Source organism: Poecilia reticulata, chromosome 13, assembly GCF_904066995.2.
Source record: "Poecilia reticulata chromosome 13, P_reticulata-male-v2, whole genome shotgun sequence".
Classification (NCBI taxonomy): domain Eukaryota; kingdom Metazoa; phylum Chordata; class Actinopteri; order Cyprinodontiformes; family Poeciliidae; genus Poecilia; species Poecilia reticulata.
Genome location: NC_088842.1, coordinates 14,321,939 through 14,335,771, shown reverse-complemented (window position 1 = coordinate 14,335,771; position 13,833 = coordinate 14,321,939). Strand labels below are relative to the sequence as shown.

Sequence of the window (13,833 nt, the reverse complement as noted above, 5' to 3'; positions counted from 1 at the left end):
TGAATCACTATTGGGTTGTTGCTTTTAATCATTTTGAAGAGCAGTTCTCTAACTGCGTCTTCATTGCCCCACAGAAGTTGCAGGATGTCTCGGCAGGCTTTTTTTTCCATTTTGTCATAAATGACAAAATCTATGTCCTTGACTTCTTTCCATATTTTTGGAGCAAGCTTTCTCTGGACCGGTTCGGTGTGCTTCCTTTTGTAATGCCCATAGCTAGATCTGTAACTGGACTTATAAATCAATCTCCATAGAATATTTTGAACCATAATTCTCCTTTCATCTTCTGTTCCACGTCTGAATCCCATCCTGTTTGCGTCCCTCAAAAATTGTTCAGGGTCCATGGTTGCCTGAGTATAATCTTCACTCAGGCAGTTTTCATCTGCGTACAAGTCTTCAGTTGGAAAAAAAGTCTTTCGAATCTTTCTTTTGGTAGACGTGAACATTTTCTCTTTAGGAACAGGATTCTCCAGATGCTTTTTGAATTTTTCCACGATGACTTGGTGTCCTTCTGGGTAATCCAGTAGTGCGATTAAATGCAGTCCACTGGCAAAGTGGAATGCATCTCTCGCAAGACTCTGGAAAATCCTTTCACCAAGTTCTTCTGAAATCTCCGAGAGTACGTTCACATTTATATCTCCAGTTTTTCTCAAAAGCAATTTCAAAATTTTGCTATGTTGTTCCTCAAAGACTTGTCGGACAAGATGCAGAGTTGGTCCATCTGCAGCCTTTTCTATCACTTCCCACAGAAGTTCACTGAGAAAGTTTCTCTTTTTGTAATCTGGGCTTCTTTGACCAGGATGAACTTTGCTGGACAATGTCTTTTTCACTTTCGTCCAAAAAGAAACCTTAGGTTTCACATCCATTTCTCTCTCTGGGCTTTCGTCGTTCATCTTTATTGTGCTGAGCTAAAACGTCCAAATGAATCTCGAGTTGACTGATTTGTTAACCGATTTGTGGTAACTGATCAGAGAATTAACTGATCAGTTGGTGATGTCATGGACTCTATGACATCATAAAGTCATCCTCAGAAGGGCCTCATGACACAGACATCATTTGAAGTCATGCTGATGACGTCATTGTAAGCAGCATGGCAACTGTTGCTAAGGGTAAAAATAGCACGCAGTGAGCATGCGCTGTGAAAAAAAAACTTAATCTGTGGGCACTAGATGCATTATTCCCGCAAGTCTGAACTGGCAGTGATTTGTGCAGCTTAACAGGAGGGGCCAGGGAACCATTGGCCCCTCCACTTACCGCCCACCCATTTTTATTTGTTATTTGGGTTCCATCTCCTAACAGGCATAGAGCAAATGTCAGTGGAACCACAACATGACCTGGGCCGGTCTATCAGTCAAACAAACCTCTTGTGATGCCCACTGGTGTGTGAAAAAAAAGTGAAAAAGGAGCATTTAAATGTCTATGGGATAATAATAATAATAATAATAATTTACTTGTTAACAGGGGTTAAAGACGATGGGTGCAGTAACGGTGTTTCACCGGTATGTGGTGCATGGGAACTCTGAGCTGCCAGTTGCTCTTAATACATTAGAAATGTGCCATTTTAATGAACAATGCCACAGATAAAGCATATTTTTATTATGTTTACTCTCTGTAACATGGTTTAGACTTAGATATGTGATTCTATGCATCATAATTTCAGGGACGGAAACATCTTGTCTCCTGTCCTAACATAACATGAACTTCACTTTTTTTTTGCTACTAGTAGCTTTTATTTTTTAAAGAAATCCAACAGAAAGGGGATGGAAAGAAGGTGGGTGGGAGAGGACAGGCAACCAAGGAGCCAGTAGCAGAGTTGTAGTCAAGGTCACCAACCCAAGACCAAGTCAAGACCAGCACCCCGCGCTACGTGACACAAAAAAATTAACTTTTACTTATCAAAATTGCTTCTCAAATTGATCTGAAAGATCCACTTTCCCATAAAAAACTAGTTATTAAATACGTAGAGCTTAAATAAATGCAATCAGTAAAGATCTGTCCAGAAGAATCGGATCTTTCCTGAATGTACCAGCGTTGTCCCATATGTGCGACACCTCAGTCAAAACCTCCACACAATAATTCAGCGCATGAGTGACAACTTTTTTTCATCGCAGATGCAACATGTGTGTCTACGTCAGTACAGCTAGCTTTGCTAGCATCACGTCCACAGATCTTACCTTTCTTTAAGCTTTCCTTCCAAGTGACGCTAAAAGTTGGATGAAGTCCCCACCATCTGTGAAAGCGAAGCGCTGCTGATTTTACATGTCGCCATATCTTATGATTTATGCAGCGCTATTATATTACTGATGATTAGACTCGCTCAGAGGAAACCACTGCGCATGTCTGGAGCTTCGCATGCGAGTAAAGGTGGAGGCGATGGGTGACAACAGACACGTAAGTTACGATATTGCTCGGATTTTAAGGCGCCACCTTAAGTCCCTGAACTTCACATTTTAACAGAAAAAAAGAGCAACGCGACTTGGATGTAACGAGTAACGCGACAGTTTTGTAGAAATGTAGTGAAGTAGAAAGTACAGATACTTACTGTAAAATGTAGTGGAGTAAAAGTAGAAAGTCCCCATTATTAAATCTACTTAAGTAAAGTACAGATACACGAAAACTCTACTTAAGTACAGTAACAAAGTACTTGTACTTCGTTACTTCCCACCACTGACCAAGGGACAACGGTGCAAGAAAATGGACGGATGGATAATTATAAAAGCATAATATTGAGCGAGTTCAGCCTCTCAAAAAAAACAATAAACTTTAATTCTGTACAGTAGTTTTAACACTGGAAATAAAAACCAAACGCAACCGAAGCCATAAATGTAATGGATTATAAAATCTGTGTAAACAAAATTGCTCTTTAAAAAATGGAAATTGTCAAGCTTATTTTAATTTCTGCATGCAATTAGTTGATTAATGGCGACAGGCTTATTCTGAACACACTACACCCACCATGAAACATGCTTTTCTTCTGCAGGGAAAGGGAAGCTGGTTAGATTTGATGAAGCTAAATGCAGGGTGATCTTGGGACAAAACTTTGTCTACAGTAGAATGGTGTTGGAGCGGTCAAGACCTTAATCCAGTCGGGATTTTTAAGCAAGACTTTAAAATTGATGTTCACAGAAGTTCTCAGTCCAATCTGACGGAACTTAATCTGTTTTAAAAAGGAAATGGGTTAAAATTTCAATCTTTAGATCCTCAACGGTGGTAAAAACTTGAAGCTATAGGAGCAGAAAAGCCAGGTCTGAAAGCTTTTAAATCAAGGCTGTTGAATACGCACACACACACCGTCTCACACACACACACACACACACACACACACACACACACACACACACACACACACACACACCAGACTTTGGAAACGTGTCAGCTTCCTTCCACGTCACAGTAATTCATTACTTTTATTGCTCTTTAAAATACATTAACATTTGTGGTTGTTACGTGACCACATGTGAAAGTGTCTCAAGTATTTTATGACCCTTGAACAGCTTTGCACCAGCGAGAGGCAGCCGTCAGCTCCACCCTCCCACCTGTCTGAAGCATGTCTGCTCACACCCTGACACCTCTGACCTCTGCTGCTGTTACAGCTTTAAGAGCCAATACATGTGTTTTTTCATCCAGCATTTTGCTTTGTCATGTCGAACAAAAAGCTTGTGACTCGCCAAACCTGTAAATCTCCACATTTTCAACTCGGGACAAGAGGAACTGGTTTGACTTCCGAAATATTCTTTGACATCATTGTTAGTGTTGAAGAGTGAGAGACAAGTACGGTTGTTAACAAAGGGACACACATACGACTCTTGCATCACCGATTAGGGATTTTGTCTGACTTGCGGTAAAAAGTGTCCAACGGACTCTGATGTGAGAATGATGACTCATCAGGCGGAGAAGCAGTGGCTGAACAGGTGCAACCACAAGAAGCATTTAGCCCTGAGTCTCGACTGCAGGTTGTCTCAACCTGAAATCACTATGCACTAAATTTAATACATTCCATCATTCAATTGTTTTGGTTTTTACAGTTAACATTATTTTGCAGATTTCTGATCTTTTAAGGTCCAGTCACAGCCTGTCGATAAAGTTCAGGTGTTCCTTTTCAGGTATTTTCTTGGAAATTGATTGTGTTTTGTATCATTTTCTTGTTTTTGACCCAGTTTTATTTACAGAAGATTTTGCTAGACTGATTAGTTTTTGCTCGGCTCTACGCGTGCAAGGTGCACAGGTCATGTGGTGCAAAACGAGGCCAAATCACCACCCCTCCACCACCGTGCTCCGTAGCTGAAATGCTTTTAGTGTTTGCCTGACTGACATACTATGAGCAAATATACAGAAGCTCTATTTCAGCCAGGGTTTCAGACATCATGGGGGTTCATTTAGATTTAACTTTGCAAGTCATGCTGCCAAATTCCTTTCAGAGAGATGTTTTTTCTCCCAGCAACTTTTGAAAACGAGCCATACTTGTCCGTCTGTTTTCTGTTTGTACTGTCATGCACTTTAACTGCTAACACCCGCCTGAGGCCTGCAGAGCCTCGAGTGCCTTTAAGCTTTACGTTATCCAACCTTGAATGAATTAACTCGGATGTCCGTTGTCGGGATGGCTGCAGATTGTCTTAAATATTTTCCACTTTCATGGAGATTAGCTTAACTTTTGCTCTTGCTTTCTTGATATTGTGCTAAAGCCCACATTTAGCCACAGACCAACACAACTGCAGTAGCGTGGCTGCATATATATATATATATATATATATATATATATATATATATATATATATATATATACTGTATTTAGTAGGTTTGTTTTTGGAGCAATTCAAAATTCAAACAAAGAGGTATTTGTTGTCAAAGTACTTCCATAGAGGACTTTGTTGAGCAGTCCAGGTATCACCTTTCTTTGCAACGATATCTCTCTTCATCCATCTCTGTGAGGGAGAGCTGCTGTTGGAGATAAGTGCTCTTTTCTGAGATGCTGAAAGTTTAAGATTTGTCTCACTTCTAACCTGTCAGGTACTCACCCCTGCAGTTCACACCCGGTGTTTTCCCCCTGAAAGTGGAGGTCCCTCACCAGGGTTTAGAGGAAGAACTAATTGAACCCATGGGGAGGAAGATACAGGGAACAAACATGCCTCTTTGTTTTTCTGGAGAAGAATAAAAGAGGATTATATGTCGTTTTATTGTAAACAAATGTTATACCGATAAGCAAAACAAAAATGTAAATAGTTTTTGTTGAAATGTTATTTTAAAAATATGTTTATCTGGGTTTCTCCACAATGACAAATTAATAATTATATGACTAGTAATTTGATAAGACAGCTTTTAAAAATTGAATGCTACAATTAATGTGTAGAATTGGATTTAAGCTGGGTAACTTCCCATGTTTATGGGAGCATCATGGCACATCAACCTGAACGCCACATGTGCAAGCTGGAGCACAGTGGTGGCAGCATCACACTGTGGGGATGCTGTCCTGCAAGGAAAGGATGAATGGTGCCAATTACAGGGAGGAAAATCTGTGGCAGGATACATGAATAAATCCAAGCGTATTTAATTGTTTGAACGGCCCAGTCAAAGTCCAGACCTAAATCATTTTGAGAATATTTGATCAACCTCTCGATTTAATCTGAGCTTGAGCTGTTTGGAAAAGAAGAATTGATAAAATATCCATCTGTAATCCGCAAAGCTGGTGAAGACGTGGCCCAAAAGAGCTGCGTTAAAAGGTGGGTCTAAAACTTCAGTGGGGCCGAATGGAAGCACATGCCACACTTTTCAGATTTTCTTTTATAAAAAGTGTTTTGAAACCCACACACCGTTTTTTTTTTTTTTTTTTAACTTCCCAATTATTTTCCACCCTGTGTTTGCCGAGTTCATTTATGTTACGGGGGCTTTGTTGTGTGAAAGTCGTGTTCAGCACAGCTTCATGCTGCAAAATCCACCTAATGCTGAATCAATCCCATCATGACGGATCCAGCAGCTCGCGCGGGGGGGATTACCGTGAGCCCCTTTCAGCGCACGGCGCTGACACCAGCGCTGACATCTCTATTTTTGTCCCCACAATGGTGGACTCGCCGAGAACGCCGTAGGATCAGATTTTAGGGACTTTTTCTCAAAGTTTTTTTCTGCAGGTGAAGGTTTATGGTTCTCCTTACGGACAGACCTTGAAAAAGTGACATATTACTTAAGTTAAGGGTCTTTTATCTCTGTGGGCCACTTTATCTGTGTTTATTGGCATTTGTTGAATTTAGAACATCCACAGTAAAAACGGCAATAAAGTTAAATAAAGATAACAGCAAAGACAAGGAGAACATGTTATGCAGTCTTTTTAAGAAAGCATGGGAAGTGCATAATTTATTACCCTGCTTCTGAACAGCTTTGATCCATATCAACCACATTATATACCAACTCAGTGTGTTATCAAGTCGTCCTATCTCTGGATTGTATAAGGGTTTGTTTGACCTTTGCAGTCTCGTGTTCAGTCTTGTTTTATAGACCAGATGAGACGTTTTTATCCGTTTGGGTTTTGTGGTTGGGAGATTTGGCCCTTGGCTCCTCTGCGTGTGCATTTGCGAATGAACGGAGCGGAGTGAAGTCCCTTGAGGTTTAGTCGTGTGGTCTTCGCCTTTGCTTTGGTCCCGACCGCACGTGGATGTGTTGTTTTCATAACTGGACTCGCCGCCCTCCCTCGCATGATGTTTTTACTGTCGGTGTGCTGGGTTTGGTCTCTGAGGTCAAACTTTCGTAAACTGGAGTCTTAACCGATGAGCTGAGACATGTTTTCCTCACTGTGTGATGATGTTTGTGTATTTAGGGTACTGGGAAAAAAAAAAATTCTGCTTCACTGTTTATTGCATGTTTATTGCATGTTGCCATAGTAACCTGCTCCTGGATGGGTTGGATGTTATCATTTCATCTGCATCTCTATGTTGTTTGGAGTTTGTCCTGGTGTTTTCCCACGATAAATCATAACTGTTGAGAAAAAAAATCTCATATTTGCCTAATTTTGATTGGCTGGATCGGACAGACTTTTTTCCCCTTGATGAATAAAATCCTCATTTTGCACCTCAGGATATTTTTGCCTCATATTAAAATTGAATTGACCATCTGGAACATAGGTGTGACAATGAATAGTAAACAAAAGTAAATCTTTAAGAGATCAAATAATTTTTAAAGCACTGGAAGAACTTTTTCACTTAGAAGGACTTCTATTTTTATCTTTGCTAGGATGCTGTGTTTGACCACAATAAAGCCTGAATTGAACTGAATATATCTGTTAAATATATATCAAATATAAAAACAAAATGGCATTATCTGCCTTTAGTTAGCCGCTTCATTCTAGGACCTTTGTATCTGTATTTTTTTTTTTTTTACCAATTCCATTATATTATTTCCAGAAATAAACATTTTCCACATCTTTCTGTATCAACCCTGTTCTTTCCAAGCACATGCTATATAATACTCAAACGATAAACATATTTCTGTGGTCAATGATGGTTTGTTTGGTCACTGGGTCAACAGATGACTTAACCTGCCGTTGTCTTCCTCACCCACTCTGATAGCAGGACATCCTGGCCTGAAGCTCAGATTCTGTTTCAGAGAGCCACTGGTTCTCCCACAGAGGAAAGTCACAAGATACTGACTGACCAGCGGTGTGGTTCCACTTATTTTTTGAAAACAGACATCTGTGCGTAAGCAGCATAGCAGATTTCCCTGAGACGGATCGTTTCATTGAGTGGTTGCAGCTCTCTGGCTGCTGACGATACGACGTTTAACTTGGAGAGTTTGAAGTGTAAAGAAGTGTCAAATGAGTTAATTTTTTTTCTTGGTATTTTGGTACAAATGCAGATCCGACTGTCATATAGTACTTTGCTCAGCAAAATTTTGCTCTTTCTGTATTTGTTTCACGTTATAAACATGAACTTCTGTGGGATTTATGGTGACTTTACATGAAATGCCAACACAAAGTAGCAAACAGCTGCAGATGGAGGAAAGTGTGGTGTTATCCATATTTAAATATCTGAAATGTGTGGCATGCATTTTTATTTAGCCTTCCTAAATAAAGGCTAAATAATCAACTTATCAAGCTGATGCGTTGATTGGTTCCTGGCTCGGTCCAGCTCCATTGGATGGACTGTGTCTGAATAATCAGTATTTAAGTTTCCACAGAGTTTTTATTGGATTTTAGTCTGACCTTTGATTTGTCCTGCTGGAAGGTGAACTTCTTCCTCCCTGACGCCTCTTCCATGTGGGTTGGTAATGTGGTCAGGACCATGTTCAGTGTTAGTTTTCCTCCACATGTATAATTTAGGGTGTTGGCCAGAGAATGTTCTTTGAAAGACTTTCTGTACCCTCATCATGGCAGCATACTGGAATATTCTTTCTATTTGCCACTGTTCTGTAATTTGTTTTCTCTTGTCCATATTTTTGCTATGTTCCCTTTCCAGATTGAGGAGATGTTTAAATCTCAAGATGGTGTTGTATAACTTAAATGATGCCACAAACAGTTGAATTGCACACTTTGTAAATGCAAAAACGTGATGTCTGGAAGCTCACGGTAGCTGTGTGCTGACTGAACGAAGCCGTCCCACCTGTTGAACTGTGTTTCCATGTAAACACGCCGCCGTCGTGTAGATTTAGAGCTGCAACGCAGCTGCTGTGACGGTGTTGGAGAACGGTTTGCTCTCAGACTCGGTCAATAATCCGTTTCTGTCCAACTTTTCAGCATCGAGGCAACATTAAGGGATTGTGGAGTCGTCCGTTTACAAGGCGCTGGCGCCACCTGGTGGCGGTAGTCCGTCCGTTACATCACAGACTTTCGTAAGCGCAGTTCAGCAGAAAGGAGTGGCAGGAGCTTTGACCTTCCAGAGAAATCACAGTGGATTTCAACAATACATAACTATAAAAAGCAAAGTCATCTCCTGCATCGGGATCATATCACAGGGTCATAGATTGCAACCTAATCAGAATACATTTCTCTTTGAAATGCACACCGTCCATTCATATTTGTTGGTTTAATCTTCCAGAGTTAATTCAGACATAGAACAAGGGTTTTCTTATTTAAACTACGTCTTTAGAAGACTTTAATTTGTGCTTATTTTGTGTTTGTATTCAGGCCTAAAAGTAAATAATCAGATTTATAAATAATCAGCTTTACTGCCCTCCTCCCCATTACAGGACTAATTTTAAAATCTTTTTTTGAGCATTTTCTAAGGTTCTTATCTAGTTTGGCTCAGGCTTTACATACGCAGTCATTTTCTATGATTATTGTGCATGTCTGTGGTCAGCAACCTTTACAATCCAAAGGCAAAGATGGTGTTACAATGCGTGTGAGAGAGGCGTCTCTTTTCCAAGGTTTCCACGAGACGCACGACGTCTCCAAACTCAGCATGTTGAGGAGCGACTGAAAGCTTGATCACAGTTAATTCATCATTTAACATAGGCGGGTAGTTACTTTTGAAAGATTTCATTCATCCGTAAAAATGTGAAATGATCAGTTTAATATAACTTTTTGTGCTCAGTGTCTGTTCTTAATGTATATACAAAGGTTTAGATCATTGTCTTTTTTTTTCTTTTTTTTCCCCCAATACTTCAGTCCAACTTTTCTTAGTTTGTGAAACTGACATTAGAAAAGCAAAGCCTGCAGGATGTCAACAGGAACTCTGACTTCCTCCCCCGCCTGTCTGCAGGTCATCACCTGCTTCGGCCTCTCCGTGGTGTCGTGTCGCTACGTGGGATTCTCCGTGGTGGCCCTGCTGGTGGAGATCAACTCGGTGTTCCTCCACCTCCGGCAGATCCTGCGCATGGCCAGCATGGCGGCGACCACGCTCTACCGCGTCAACAGCATCATCAACCTGGGCACGTACGTGGTTTTCCGCATCAACACGCTGGCTTGGATGACCCGCTGGCTGGTGCTCAACAGGGACAATATCCCCCTGCTGGCCTACACGCTGGGCAGCGTGGGCATGGCCATCATGACCGTCATGAACATCATCCTCTTCTGCCGGCTGCTCAGGAGCGACTTTTTAAAGAGCAGCACCCGGGAGGCCAAGAAGGAGAAGGAGATGTAGAACTGCGCTCTGTTAGGACCCCGGTGGCTCGGATCCAGCGCTCGTTTAAGAGACGGAGATCTGTGCTGCAAATGTCGCCGGACCTCCTCTGACCTCGCTGGAGGAAGCTTCTTCCCCTCAGCTGCGGGTTTTGGCATTAGAGCTTGTGTGCTTCACCTCATGAAGAGCATAAGTCCTGTAAACGTGTTGCCTACCAAATGCCTTAACATCCCAACCAAATGTAGCTGGGAATAAGCGCCACCTTTCAAACAGATCCTCACACAGCCACTGGGAACAGAGAATGTAAAATATCTTTAGTAACATCATAAATGTATCACTTAATCCATCTAGTTTATGCTTTATACACATCGTGCTGTTTTTTTGTTTTTTTTAATGACGTTTTTTACCCACTGAGTAGATAAATCAGTAGCGCCCTCTTTTGGTTTGACTTTGGCACTGCAGAGATGAATGTGTTCTCCACCAAATGTCCTCAACTAAAAACCGCCTGCTACCTCAGAACTGGTTGCTAGCTCCCGCTTTGCTGGTGGTGTTGATCACTTTGTTGAAAATCCACAAATGACTTGAATCATAAACGTACGCGCGGCGCCCGCTCTCCACAAGTAATTTCAAGCCTTTTAAAAAAGACCTTAGAATAATTCCCTCTCGTCTTTGCTGCGTTTCTCTAACGATGAGCTTTGTTTGGTCCTTGTTGTTTCGCGCTCTCAGATGTTTCAAGCTTTATTTTTACTCTGACTCTGGATATGGGCAGGTTTAGTCGAGCACTGATTTTCGTGTAATCATTTCCCGACTCGAAGAACAAAGAACAGAAATATGCATCTCCCTTTCTCGAATGACTTGCATTTCCCATTTTGAAGAGTAGCTGAGAGAAAATGAGCCTTTCTGCCATCTTTGTACCCCAGAGACAGAGGAAGTCAAGACTTGGTATAAGATAGATCCTCAGTGATATACATCTGTTTTTATGCCATTCTGGACATAAAGGTGCAAAATATTAATCATAAATATTTAAATAAAAGTCTAAATCATGATGCCACACTGATTAAATCAATTTTTGATTGTTTGTTGTAGTGTGGAGCACAGCTAGCAAACTTTTATTACCTTAACTTGGTTTGCAAAATCTAAAGTTTAAGCTGAATTTAAAAACTACACGAGTCGTAAAATTATATTTTTACTTATTTTTTTTAATTATTTTGCATTCAGACTAGATGTAAATCTAAACTAAACCTATGAATCGAATATTAAAATTACAGTCAGATGTGGCAAGTGAACAATAACGCTTGCAGAAATCAATGTAAATAAATAAACAATAATAGATTTTTGTCCTTTAGAATCAAAGAAGGAAAGAAAAATGTCTGGGAAATTAAAACATTTAACTGATTCAAATTATAGAACAAAATTAGCTTTTTTCCCCCCCAGACTGCTCAGGAACCCTGTTTTTTAATTAAATGAAGGTTGGACTTTTCTAAATTTTCATGTGAGATCAACTCGGTGAAATACAAGATGCATTTGATTTGGGCATTTTTACACATCTTAAATGTGGAGAGCGCCATATTTAACCTTAATGTAGAAGTAGAGCTTCTAGAACAGGAACGATTTCAGGATAAATGCTTCAAACAATAATTTAAGTGTCCTTCTCTCTGCAGTAAATCAAATGACTTGATGGTGGATAAGAGCACGGCACATGCTAGCCAAGTCAACACTACGGCGTTTGTATTGAAGAAAGAAAAACTGACAGAATAAAAACATTAATATTGGATTTTATCTCTTAAAAATTGCTTTGAATAATTAAGCCAACATCTATCAGATTTTAAACGAAGGGATTCTGAGTCACTTTCAGTGGGAATCACTGGAGTAACAGAAATAACTTTATGAAACTCTAATAGCTTTATAGGCAAATTAAATGAGAATTTTACCAGAACATTGTGGATTAGAGCATGACACTCCGTAGCGAAACTTTCATGGCTTTTATTTATTTCTTTTTTGACTAATAAGGAATATTCAGGAAAAAAATTAGAAGGAATTGTATGTTATTGCCCGACGAATTAGCACTGACAAAAAAAAAAACACACTGCAGGGGTTTTGACTCAACGGGCTCACTGGTTCATCCGTCACCGGATCTCCTGTTTCCATCTGTAAGTACACTTGAACCCAGTGAAATAGGAGCAAAATACGTGTGCTCTACTGCGAAATACCATTAGTAGATGTTCATGTTTGGTAAATTATTGTGCTGTTAAGTGCAGGGGTGGGTTTCGGTCTGCAGTAGGAGCTTTCAGACAGACGGGAGTCCCCGTTCTCCACAGGTAGGACATTTCTGAACGTCGCCTCGGTGACCTCACACAGCCAAGACCAATGTGTGTGTATTTTGTAACATTTTTATGTACATGTGCCATCCTGCCTTTAATCTGAAGGATGCTGATAAGCCCCAGTGGATATATTTCTGAGTTAGAGAACAAACATGTCTGAGATCTGTGAATACAGCAAACTGAGCTGCCTACTCTTCCAACTCTAATCATTGCATTTTAATTTTATCCTCTAGAAAACTGCTTGTTTTATTTTTTATATTTTTCCTTCCTGAATCGTCAGTGTTTGCTTAATTGTATATGTTTGTAATTTATTTCTGCTAATAAGTTTTGGATTAAAACTGTAATTGATGTGGTATGTAAGGTTTCCTGTTGTGAAAAGAAAAGTTTATGATGATGATGCTTTTTTTTCTGACTGTAACATTGAGCTTTATGAGTTCAGATCAAATTTGTGAACATAAGGCAAAATTATTATTTTTTTTATTTAATCACCATATTACAAACACAGCAGCTGTAATGAAATAGACTAAAAGTTTAATCTGAGCACTTAAGGTTTCTGCTGATTAGGAAGTATAAACACGTCTTCAGTGTCGCTCCTGATTTGTTGAGGCTGATTACAACAATCTCATAAAAATGTGGAAAATATTTTTCCTATTGATTTGCCCTCTTATTTAATTTTTTATATATATATTTTTGTTTCAGGGCAGCTTTTGCGGTCGTGAAGACGATTGGTGTCATTGAAGTTCTCTTTGAAAAGCTGAGGTGACGTGTGCGTCTTGTAAAACTGCACTGATACTGTTTGTTCTCTGTGCTTTAATGAGTTGTGATTAGTTGAGTTTTTATTCTCATTTTAATGACATTAGCTAAAACGACCCGTCTTCTGGCTCCTTCCTGTTCTCTAGTAACTTACCTTTTTCTCTTGGCTTTAATTTCCCAATGCAACTCCAACCAGGCTGCGAGATGATGCTCTGTCTAAAGGTTTTTACAGCTGCCATATCACCAAAACAGCCTCATGTTCCTCTTCACGCACAATAAACCTTACAGATAATCCACATCTGAGCTCCATTATTTAAAAAACTTGATGAGATCCATCATTTTTCCACAGTACGCTTATTCTTTACAGCTTAGTGAAAATGGAGAACTGACTATTAACACTGTACAGCTTTTCTGTGATTTCTGTCCATTTTCTTTAAAAGGTAAACTCAGAAAATGGAGGAAATCAAGACCAAGCTCTGAAAGCATGCATCTTTCACCTTCAGATCACTCCTATTAAACTCTGGTGTTTAACTGTAACTGTGTAAATATAACTTTTATTTTTTCTTGTTTTGGCAGATTTTGTTTTGTAACTGCATTTAATGTTTATATATATTCAGTATGTTTCTATAATGCAATTGTTTAACATGACAATAAAGATGAGAGGTAAAAAAAACGTACTTGGCTCTGCTGGTTTTCCTGTTTGCAGAGGAAACAGGATGTCA

At 39.7% G+C, this 13,833-nt stretch overlaps 1 protein-coding gene across 1 annotated transcript in view; it reads left to right on the top strand.

Moving 5' to 3' along the window:
- Positions 1 to 11,773, top strand: part of tlcd2 (TLC domain containing 2) — a 33,996-nt gene extending 22,223 nt beyond the window's left edge. Inside the window, exon 4 of the mRNA XM_008425609.3 lies at positions 9,678 to 11,773. Coding sequence (XP_008423831.1) covers positions 9,678 to 10,058 — 381 coding nt within the window. The 3' untranslated portion in view covers positions 10,059 to 11,773. The remainder of the gene's footprint in view (positions 1 to 9,677) is intronic.
- Positions 11,774 to 13,833: the final 2,060 nt, after the last annotated feature.